A 12,072-nucleotide genomic window follows, 5' to 3' on the forward strand; every position below is an offset into this window, starting at 1 on the left:
GTGTAGTTGTTGTTTTAAACTTGAGTATGAACTTATACAAAATGCAGCAAGATATTTAAAAAACTGTTTTGTTGATTAAAAAACACTATATCGGATTCATATCGGTATCGGCAGATATCCAAATTTATGATATCGGTATCGGACATAAAAAAGTGGTATCGTGCCATCTCTAGTCTGCACAAAGCGAGAAATTGGAAAACATTTAAAAGCTGCAGAGCACTTACATTGATTTCTCTGGAGGTGAATGCTAAAGAAAAGTGTCTGTTGTAATAAGAAGTATGCGTCGCCTCAGGGAAAAAATCCATTTTTATTCCAGTGTGATTTTAACAGATGACAGAATGATGACAAAAAAATGAGAAAGAAAGACGCCTGAATGAAGAACTGTCCACAAATACCAGAGCGACAAAAAGAAAAGTGAAAATTACAACCTGGAAGAACACGGGCTTTTCTAACTGCACATAATGTGAACGACTTCTGACGAGAAGACGCCGTCGGGCAGCTTCCATCAAGCATTAAAATTTATATTTTTAATCTAGAACTCTGTGTTCCCTGATAAAATACTACTCCTGGAAACAGGTGAATTATTTGTGAGGGAGGTAAGATTCAGGAAAGGATGGTGAACCTCACCTGAACTTTCTGCCTGCTACTTGGTGAAAGCTGTATAGTAAAAAGGATTTTCCTGCTTCCATTCTGCTTTCTTCTGTTTTACGCCATCAGATCTTCTTCTATCCTGTTCCAGCCATGATGTGCATAACAAACATGACCAGATAACGAGGACAGTGTATGCACAAGTAATCCATGTGAACCGGAATCACTTAGTTTACCACAGTTTTTTTCTACTTCTGGTTCTACATGATGTCATAGAGAGTATCCAATCAAAAGAAAGTGGTCTTAAAGGGTGGCCTGGAAGTGGGAGGAGCTAAATAAGGGCTATCTCTATCTGTAAATTATACAAAACTTCTCTAGTGGAGTCAAAGGATAAAATATGAGGCTGCTGTAAACTGTGTCAACATAGTGCTTTATGCTAATTTACTAATTTCATTGAGTGGTGTCTTTAGAATTTGGCCCGCGCTGATTAGTTGTAGAGATATAAGGTGAAATTTTGTTTTTGAAAAGCAAATCCGTCAGATCTTATTTTTTTCTCAAACCATGACTCCTGATAATTAACATTAAATGAAAACACTGTATTTTCTGTAAGCTAACGTTAGCACGATTATCTCTGCAGCAGCACCATCCAGATTCAGAACTTTCAGCTTCTTTTAGCGCTCACGTCCACACTTTGATTTTCTGTCGGCTCGATTAGTCCGACCGACTGCAAAAACGTTCGGGAGGAATCGATTTATTGTCTCCAGCTCACAAAAGCCAAATTCAGACTCTTTACACTGACAACAGCAGTCAGCTCTGCACGCTGTCTCCTTTGGTTACCTCAGACCGCCGGCAGAAAACAACCAGCAAACAGTCACGCTGACAGAAGCTGCTTTTCAATCCACGCCTGAGCCCCATTAATCTGCTTTAATTTGTCTTTTTACTGTCATCGCTCTTTCCATCACTGAAGTTACACTGATTTATAACCGCACCTATTTGTAATTACAGAGGATTTATTCTCCATATCTGTATTCTTGGACTTTTCTGTGGATGCCTTTGTCTCATACTGAGTCGGGTTGGCAAACATAAGGCCCAGGGGCCAGAATCAGGCAAACAACTAATAGATAAACGATATATCAGAAAGCTTTTTTAATTATCTGCCATCCAAATGTATATTATTACAGTAGGGTCATAGTAAAATATATATATATAAGTCTTAGAATCACTGGATTTTCTGCACAAACAATTATTTATAAAAATTTCAAATTAAATCAGCGTTTCTGTATCACTGAAACTGTGGGATAAACTGTTGCATCTGTTCTTTTTCTTATATTAAAATATCTCAGGGATCAAATGTGCAGTTAGACTGTACATGTACATGTAAATACTGTTATATTACTGTGATGTGATTAATGTGTTAGCTAAGAGCTGCTTTTACACATCCAGCCCACACATCGCACGTTCATCTGTAGTCACATCTCCACTCTCCTGTCTGCTGCTGGGTGCAGGTACCGTGCAGCGTGTTTATCACTGCGAGCTTTCTTGTTTTTTCTTGTCTGTAAATATCACAGTGAGAGAGAACAAAATCTGCAGCTCTGTCGGCATCAGTTTACCTGTCAGTTAATCACAATCAGCCCCACTTTGCATCACAGCTACGTGAGCCGACGTTAATAGGATGAAATATTTAGTGTTGTGGTGGAAATGTTTCTCAGTCAACACACAGTCTGCTCTGTGAAGTTTTCATTACTTTCATTAAATTTCCAGCTAAAAATCATCCTTCGCTAACGGCTCCGCCACTGAGGGGAACGACCCAGAGAGCCAACTACAGCAGAAATGATGTTTTCATCTCTGCAACACATAAAAATCTAAGTCAGGAAGTAAACAAGAGCTTTATAGCAACAACCGGCTCTAACCAGCATCACCAGGTCTCCTCTTCAGCACCATTTTCTGCATTAGATCATCTTTTTTACAAGAAGTCCTCCAACAAAGCAGTCATCATAAACTAACAATGTACCATGAAAATCATCATGTAGGACTGTTTACTGTCCACACGAGCGCACAAACCGTACCACCGCTGGAGTGCACGCTGTTCTTGGACCATCTGAAAGCTTCAGTTGTTAAGTTTAGATGCAAAGACTCTTTGCTGAGGAACAGAAAGCAGTTATGTGCCATGTGCAGCTCTGTAGAGGTAGCAACACGATCACACTTCACAACATTTACACATTCACACAAACTTCTTCTTCTGTCACCTGCTCCCTGCAGTGATCACCAAAACACATCACCTGCCTCCATCTCACCCTATCCCAGCATCCTCTGTCACGCCAACCCTCTGCGCGCCCTCCTTCTTTACATCTATGAATCCCTTTAAAAGGCCTCTACTGGTCAGCCAGATGACCCCGGGGTCAGTTTTCCTCTTTCCTATAACCTTTCCTGGTTCATTGGCACCTGTGTGGTTACAGTCCTGAATAATATTTACATGTTTTAATTTAGATATTTCAGAAAAATGCTGGAACAAACTGGGTGAGTCTGTGATGCTGCTGACCGTTAGAAAGAATAAAGTCTTACACACTTTTTTCCTGCTCAAAAAGGAAATTCATTGTATTTCTCTGCAATTATAAATTCTGTGTAACCAATCTTGGTATCAAAATAAAGCGAATACTTGTGAGATTTCATCAGAGGTGTAAGTAGTACTGCAGATGTTACTATTTCAAAGTTACTGTGACTCAAACATAGAAAAGTTAGATTTTTTATTTCCCTCGCCTCATTTTTTAAAGTGTTTTATAGCACATAACACCTTTGAAAATATGCTCTGGGTCACATTTAAGTCCAGAAAACCGCGTAACTGTTTGGCATCTTCGCTTTGTTTGGTGGTTTTAGAAATGGTTTACCTGAGATTTGAGCAGAGATTTAGAGGTTTCCGTGGATACCACACATATGACTTTAAACTATGACTATAACCTTGGCTAGGATGACATGGGGGTACATACAGACAACCTGACACTGACTGAACGGAAACACACAGACTAAATACAAACAAGGGGTGATCAAGGGAAGTGGCCACACACTGGGAAACAGCTGACACAAACAAATCATAATGACGCCACAAGGGAAGTGTAAACTAGGCACATAGAACAAGACAACAAGACCTTCAAAATAAATAGGAAGCATGATGGGATTCAGATGTGACCTGAAGTTGACAACAGGAACCATGCAGACATAACATGACAGGTAAGCAGTGTTGGGGAGTAACGGAATACATGTACCGCCGTTACGTATTTAGAATACAAAATATGAGTAACTGTATTCCGTTACAGTTACCGTTTAAAAAGGTGGTATTCAGAATACAGTTACTTTGTTGAAATAAATGGATTACACTGGGGTACTTTCCTGTTTCATTTTGTCGCGGGTCAGGACTGTTTGGGTTTTGTTTGACAGCTACGTTCTGTTGTTCCAGGCGGCAGCGTTACGGTTGCCATGGTTACATGGCGACGCTCTCTCTCTCTCTCTGCGACTGTGTGTTTCCTGGGTGAGAGAGCGCCTTTTCGTTGTTGTTGTTGTTGTGCTAAGCTAACAGGCAGAATGCTACAAGCATAGCTCTAAAGAATGTAGCATCATGTTCAGTGTAGTCCGTGCTGCAGGGAGAATGGACTGCCATACACGTTATGTGTCTGTGAGCGCTAGGAGGGAGAAAAAGGGGAGTGGAAAGGTACGAGCAGTCATCGAGCAAAAACGGGAGCTGGAAGCATGTAAATATAATAATAACCACTGCAGCCAAGAAGAGAGCCTGACGAGCCCAGTTGTAAGTAAGCTATTAAGACTCGACTGTACACGGTGTTCGTGTTTTCCTCCGAAAACAATAAGTTCCGTTGGAGCAGCCTTTCAACGCCTCTCTCTGTCTCTCGCAAGAAAAGTTGACCCAGACAACAAAGTAGAGCTATTTTTCGGCTACCAGCCGACAGGGACCCCGCCATATTAGCCAGAGGTCCCTTTACTACAGTTCGGAGTCGCGGACCTTCAGTAATAGTAATAAATTACACAGCAATAGTACATTCACGTTGTTGTAAAAAGCATGATAATATATTAAGTAATCCAAAGTATTCAGAATACGTTACTGTCATTGAGTAACATAACGGAATACGTTACAGAATACATTTTGGGGCATGTATTCTGTATTCTGTAATGGAATACATTTTAAAAGTAACCTTCCCAACACTGCAGGTAAGATACGCCCAACAACAAGGGGAACTTGGGAAACTATGGGAACGGGGGAAGATGACACAAGGAGTCTAAATGAGCACAGAACTATAACTAGGCAACCGAGGAGCTAAAGAAGACTAAAAGAACCAAAACATAAACAATGAATATCAAAATACAATGAAACGCTGGGTTAAACGACCCAGGACCGTGACACAGTGGCCCCAGAAGCAGACGTCAGGTTCAACATTCAGCCAGATCCCAGAAATTTCTTTTTTATTTAAACCCATATTTAAAACGTGTTATGCATTTCAAACTGATTCCACAGGCTGTTTTATAAATTCTGTAAGCTCTGTACCCACCTTCGTCTCCTCATCTCGGAGGTCCGGCATGGTGCTGATGCACAGACTGATGACGGTGACCATCACCATGACGATGGAGAGGCAGGCGAACATCTTCCCGGCCAGGCCGGAGTGAGGGTTCTCCACCATATCGCGCAGCACCACGATCAGTCTGCGATAGCCCTTTTCCGTCTGTGTGCTGCTCTTCTTCAGCATCGTCCTCTTCTGCCTCCACTCTTCCTCCTTACGCTCCCGCTCCGCCACCTCCTCCACCCGGGCCATCATGCGACGGCGGCAGCAGCGCTCCATATGTCCGGGGTCCACGCCCCAGTAGTCGAGCTCGTCGTGCAGCGAAACGGCACATAACTCCCGGAGCAGACGCAGTTTGCCTGCCGCCAGGAAGTTGAGGATGACCCTAAAGGCTGTTGGGTTTCGGTCGAAGAAGAACTCCTGGCAGGTTTCGTCGTAGTCGTCGCAGAGTCGTGCGATCTCCTCGGGGGTGGTGCAGAAGCGCAGGCGACCCAGACGACTCTGAGGAAACTGCTCCAGGGTGCTCCAGGGGAAGGTGTAGCGGTTGCCGCCGACATTGATCAGAACCTGCAGGGTGCGGTCGACCACGTATGAGGCCTTCGGGTCACGCAGCAGCTGGGCGCGCTGGAAGTAAACGCCTTTGAGGGTCTCGGTCTCCGGGATCTCGGTGAAGAAGCGGTCGAGGCTGCTGTCGTCGCTGCTGATGGAGTAGGTGCTGAAGTCGTGGTTGGCATTGCTGATGATGGGCATGCTGGCAGCTGGATGTGTGACGGGATGGATGAGATTTTATTATGTCCGACTGACCGCAGTTTTACGGAAGCTCCACTGAAACTGTAGGGAAGCAAAAAGACAGATTCAGTCTGTTGAAATCTTCCATTAATTCAAACTTGTTTGTCTCCAAGGGGCTCAATAGGGACCAACATGTAGTGAAGGAAGTGTCCCAGACCTCCTACTGATATCAAATCCAAGTCCTTTTACGTCACTTATCGAGACTTTTCATGTTCCTGTTTTAAAGTTACTCCAAATCAATCATCCTTTTTTGCAGAGAAGACTAAAATATCTTCCTTAATGTTCCCCACTCATACCCACAACATAAAACTATTAGGAAATGTTGTCTGACACATTCAATTAACTGCTACATCGGTGTTAAACATCCAAATTCAGAATGATTAAGAAGTTTTGGCTTGAAGCTTGACGTGACATCAGAGTCAGTATTGCAGTTTTCAAAGCGAGCTCTCGCTGTCATAACCTGTCAGATACCATCAAGAAACAAAGAGCAGTAAATGGGATGTGAGCAGGACGCCGGTTTCTGATGTGTTTAATCACAGACAACACTGAACAGACATATTGAGCCACAGCAGCAAAGCAGCCCGAAACGCGGAGAGAGAAGATGAGGCCTCTCGCATATTTGTGCGAAGCCTCATCTTCTGTAATGAGTCTGATCAAAACAAATCAGCGTGCCAGGAAAAAGAGTTCGCTGCAGTCGCTGCCAGGAGAACAACAACCCTCAGTGAAGCACAGGACCATGAATATCACCCAATTTGATGAGTATCTTCTAAAATACTGAATCTCAGACTCAGTGGCAATCATTATTAGTCTGCTATGAATTTGGTGATGGATTCTGAAGTGAACTTATTGTGTTATTTTTTCTTATTTCCTTTCATATCTCCTGTGCATGTGTTGAACATTCATAATAAAAACTGATTTTCAAATAATGAAATGTGTATGTACAAATAAATACCCAGATTCAGACAATTCCTTCTATTCTAGGAGCTTCTTTGATGATGCTGGTGAGGGGATATCCCAAATATGGTCAAAAAACCCCACCCACCTGCTGTGTCCGAACGTTTATTCTCCACTCGGGAGTGAGGTTAGCAGGGTGACAAAGTTTTCTTTCTTTATTCAGTATTAAAGGTTTTTTCTGTTCTTTAGAAAGAATGCAAAGTTTGGATCAACAACAGCTGAAAACCTAAAGTCGACTCTCAAGTCAAATACGAAGCAGGACTCTCAGCTAGGCTAATGCTAAAAGACAAAGCTATCCAGTTTTTAAGTGATGACGTGATGAACCCTGCTTCCAGGTCCAAACTACTCTGTTTATTAAAGCTGTTGTGATTTTAACATGTTTTAACGCTTTGTATCTTGTTCTTTTTAATCTCAACAAGCCCCTAAAAACAGTCAGTGATGACTGTCGGCCTCTCTCAGTTTTTATTACCACTGTTAAATTTAAAGCTCAGTGTTTAAAACCTTACAATGTAACTCCAGCCCATGCAGCAGTATATTAATGACTAACCTTGTATTGTGGATGGATTATCTCAGTTGTTCTCCTGACTGAAGTTTGGTCCCTTTACAGCATCCTGCCATGCGATTGCATTTGTCCCTAACCATCGGGAACCCTCACGTTAACTTTTATTGAGTGGAATAAAGTTAGCGTTCATCTTCCAGCTTCACTGTGTTTATGCTATGCTAACAAGCTAGCTGTGTCACTAGCAATCACGTAGCACATCATTATATAGCAGCTAGCCCAACTTCAGTAACCCTACAAACGTCACTGCTGTTTAGTTTTCTGTCTTCATTTATGTTGGAAGTGATAGCAGAGCTGTACGTTTGAATTTGTTTCAGAAATCTCTCTTGGTCAGAACATGCTATATCATGCTTAGGTGGAAACTAGCGAGCTAACTTCCTGCTAACTTCTAACTCAGTTAAATTTAAAAAAATTCTGTTTTCGTGAATGACTGATTGTGGAGTAAAGCGCTTTGGGTCCTTAGGGACTAAGTAAAAGCGCTATACAAATACAGGCCATTTACCATTTACATTACCATGCTTACCTAGACGTAGCTAAGATAAGAATTGTGCTAACCCTGAAACCCTATAAGAACAGCTCATCCAGTTTCCATATGTTTTCTGCTCTTCCATGTTATATGATCATTTAGACCAGAGGCTGAGCCAACCTGCAGATGAAACAAGACAACGAGGACAACGATAAAAAAATGAAGCTTTTTGTTGAATAAATCAGACACTGATCCTGATGTGCTGTATTAAACTATCTGGGCTTCAGGTGTCAAATCTGACAATATCTACAGCTGTAATAATTCTTCCATGCCAGTCATTAAAGAACAAATCAATGAGTCTACATTAGTTTGTGTGTCTTTTTCAGTAAAATAGAAAATTGACTGAAAGGGGAAGAAGCTCTCAACACTCCCCGTTTTAGCCTCGACACCCTGCACAGTTTCTTCACACCAGTTCACGCCTCAATTTGTGTGACTCGACGGTGAGACACAGTGATGGCGTGAACGAACCCAGAAAATGCCTGAGAATCACCAAAGAAGCTCTTTCAGCTCTACAGGTTCGAGCAGAAAGTAGTTTCACCTCGGCCTGATGTCGACAAGATGAATATAGAATCTGCTCGTATGAAAGCAACGTGGGTTTGACAGGTCGCTCAGTGTGAGCTATAAAAGACTGAGATCCTCACTTCTCGTTACAGCGAACCACACATAAGTTGTAAGTCATGCTGTAAGTACATTTAAGTAATGCATGAATAATTTAAAGTTTACAGGAAAGGAGGAGTCATTTAAGTACTGCATCATTTTTGTGGTAATTGTGAAGCAAAACAAACAAAATTTCCCCTTTCATGTTGTAAGCATGCTGTGCTACAGATTTACATATTTATTTTTTCATACAAGTTAATAAAGGAAAATATTTATAGTGTTTAAATAAAAGGACAGTTTAATAATACAATGTCCCAAAAATTACCCCATGTTTACAACACAAGATCAGAGAATATTCTTTGATTTTCTGCAGAATTCCCATTAAATTACTTAATAAATGAAACCACTTTAAATTACTTACACAGTACTAAAGTTTATTTACATCACATTTCTTTCATTTTCTGTAAAAAACCGACTTGTTACCTCCTTATTTTAGTGTATGTACCTTTAAATATTTGTAAGTAAATACAATGATGTTGTAATTTCAAATAAAATCCCATGCTGACTCCCATTATGGACTCTTGTCTACATCGTTCCTGCAAAAGCAGCCACCTCTGAAGCTTTCTTGTTAGACACAAAGCAGTTACACAAAGGAAAACCGTGCGTGTGTGAATGGATGTGCAAGACGTGGTGTGTAAGGCACTCTGTGATCAGGTAGAGTAGAGCCAGTCCACTTCCTGGTTTGTGTTGCTGATGGCTCTGTCCTAGATTCTGTTTGAGTGCCATGCTGCTCTCTATGATCTATGATCCCAATTTCAGGCACACGTCAGGGATTATTAAAGTGAGCAGGATGCACGCAGCTCAATTTGCAGAGAATCTCAATACTTTATAATTAAGAAATATAAAAGTGGGAAAAATCATTAAAACTTGTTTAAGTATAGAGTGACGGAGGGAGAAAGTCATTTTAATCCGTTTACTGTTAAATCTAAAAAACAGTGCTGTGCAGTGTGTGTGTGTGTGTGTGTGTGTGTGTGTGTGTGTGTTTCTAATGAACAGGAGGTTTATATAAAAACATAATTTGGTGAAAAACTGACATTTAATGGTAGTATGAGTGCAAACAGATCCTCTGTACACTCCTGCAAAAGCTGAACATGTTTCAAAGCCTTCAGCGTTCCAGCCCAGTCTTCATTTATGCTGTGCTAATGTAGCGCTTCTAATATCAACAAGAGGTTTCAGGAGTGAGGTCATGTTAAAAGCAAAACTACAAAAATTGTGTTGTCTCAAAAGATCATTTCCTCCTTCATAGCACCTGTACAGGGGAGAACATTTTTATAACTCACCTGTTTAAAGCTTATTAAGGCTTAAAGTTTGCATCATTGGGGGCGTGGCTTCTTGAATGACAGGTGGACGGTGACACAGGCGGCTGTAGCTGCTAGCTGTTTGCTAGCTTCACCTCAACTGGACCTCTGGACCACTTTTTTTTTGCTGTTGGAGCATTTTGACATCATGTGACCAATAATATGGCTGCTGTGAGGTCACTGCACTAACAGACCATCCAAGAAGGCGGAGCTCTGGTTTTTAGGTTTGATTTTAATTCTTACTCAGCAGTAATTACCAGACATCTGTGTCTGTGTGATGCCTGAACCAAACTAGCTAGCACTCCAAAGAAAAGAAAGAAAGACATAAAGTAATTTTAAAAAAGCTATATGTAAATAAGATAATCAAAAACATCATGGCTGCAGTCCAAGTTTTGTTTAAAATGTTGAAGCCAGATACCAGGGGCTGATGTGACTGTAGAGTCCTCCATCTTTTAGCTACAGTCTAAAGCTTTCCTCAGCCTCTCCGACCTGAAACCAGCTGTCAGCTCATATTTTTTATTAAAATGCGAGCTGAGCCACTTTCTCGCTTAAGATCTGAGATTCAAACTCAATTTTTGAAATTAAAGTTCAGCCTGAACTTGACACAGAAATGAGGGACGGACCCTGACCTACACCCCGGCCAAAGTTCCGTACAGGCCAGGTGTGATTCACTCACCTTTCAGCGCGGAGACGAGCCGCCTCGGCTCTTTAACGTGTCCCGTTCATGTTCTCTAGAAGCCGCTCCTCGGCCACTGGGACTGGCGCAAAACCGTCCGCGTAACTGCGCCAATTACGAGGCACAGGCGCTGCTCCGGCTCCAGTTTCTGAATCCAGTCTGAAGTTTGGGCTCGGTGTGTGTCCGTGCACCGTCACCGGGCTACACGCACACGTCGCCTCTCCAGCAGCTCCGGAGTTGGAGGGAACGGAATGAAACGGATTTCTTTGTGCGCAGCTCGGCGCTCGGTGTCCGCTGACCCCCGCCCCCGCCGCTTCCGAGGAGACGATAAATGCGATTACCTAACGGCGGTGTCCTCCTGAAACCTGCCGCTGGATTTTCATCTGTGTTTGACAGCAGGACCGTCCTCCTCCCCCCTCCCCCCCATCCTCCTCTTCCTCTTCTCACACCCTCCCATCTCCAGCCCTTCTCGCCGATGCACTGTAAAACACAGACAGGCTGAATGTGCTGGAAGAAGTTTGGGGCGGTTTTGTCTGATGTGAGAGACACGAAGAGGTAAAAGAAAGAGACGCGTGTAAAAGTTTAACCATTTAATCTTCAGGATCTTGTTGAGTCACTAACAGCTCCACAGCTCTGAGGTCGGACCGGATAATTCACCCTGCAGGATTTAAACTTACAGCAAGTCTGTGTGACTCCATCACAGGTCAGAATGAGAGCGTGCAGCCCTCTGGCACAAATCACAAACACTGATGGAACAGAAGCAGCAAAAACTCTCAGCTGCAACAGTAAGTCTGATGTAACCAAGAGAAAAAAGAAAGCGCGCTGCATCCATTCTGATCAGAGCAGCGGGTCTACAGCACAGCCTCTCTATTAGCCAGAGCTGTGCTTCTCACATCTACATGCAAGTGGATTCAATTTCATGTGCACACTCTGTAGACTCCAATTTGCTGCTGCTGCACTACAACGGGACCCTACTGTACATGCGTTCTGCAGGCCTTCTAGAAAATAATATAAAGCTTGATTAGACGCCTGATGACTGACACCACAGACGAGTATGTTCTTATTTTCTATTCCTGGAGGGACATACGCAGAGTTAGTCCCTGTTTTTGTTCAGATACTCAAAACTAAATGTCACAAATTCCAGGTGGTAAAAAACAAATGATGAAAAGCTGCAGTTCCTCTAACGACCAGCAGAGGCAGCAGCGAGTCAGTCCCCATAGACTCCCATGTTAAAGCTTTCCAGCAGAAATGAACATGTTTACAGCCTGATACACAAACTGTTTGCTCTGTGTGGATCATTTCCTCCTTCATAACACCTGTTAGCATTATAAGGGGCGTGGCCTATTCGTGGCTGTAGCTGGTAGCTGTCTGCAAGGCTTCACCTCAGCTAACTGGAGTCACTGAACTGGACCTCTGGACCATGTTTGTGCTGTCTGAACCTTTTTAATGACATCATCTGACCT

General features: G+C 42.5%; 1 protein-coding gene across 1 annotated transcript in view; it reads right to left on the bottom strand.

Annotated features, from left to right (window-relative positions):
• Window positions 1-11,007, bottom strand: part of LOC102215897 (potassium voltage-gated channel subfamily G member 4-like) — a 14,171-nt gene extending 3,164 nt beyond the window's left edge. The window contains exons 1-2 of the mRNA XM_005726376.1: window positions 10,610-11,007; window positions 5,142-5,981 (exon numbers count right to left, since the gene is read on the bottom strand). Of these exons, the coding sequence (XP_005726433.1) occupies window positions 5,142-5,900 (759 nt within the window). The 5' untranslated portion in view covers window positions 5,901-5,981; window positions 10,610-11,007. The remainder of the gene's footprint in view (window positions 1-5,141; window positions 5,982-10,609) is intronic.
• Window positions 11,008-12,072: the final 1,065 nt, after the last annotated feature.

This window comes from Pundamilia nyererei, unplaced genomic scaffold (genome assembly GCF_000239375.1).
Source record: "Pundamilia nyererei isolate P.nyererei 1_Seehausen unplaced genomic scaffold, PunNye1.0 scaffold00019, whole genome shotgun sequence".
In the NCBI taxonomy this organism is placed as follows: Eukaryota; Metazoa; Chordata; class Actinopteri; order Cichliformes; family Cichlidae; genus Pundamilia; species Pundamilia nyererei.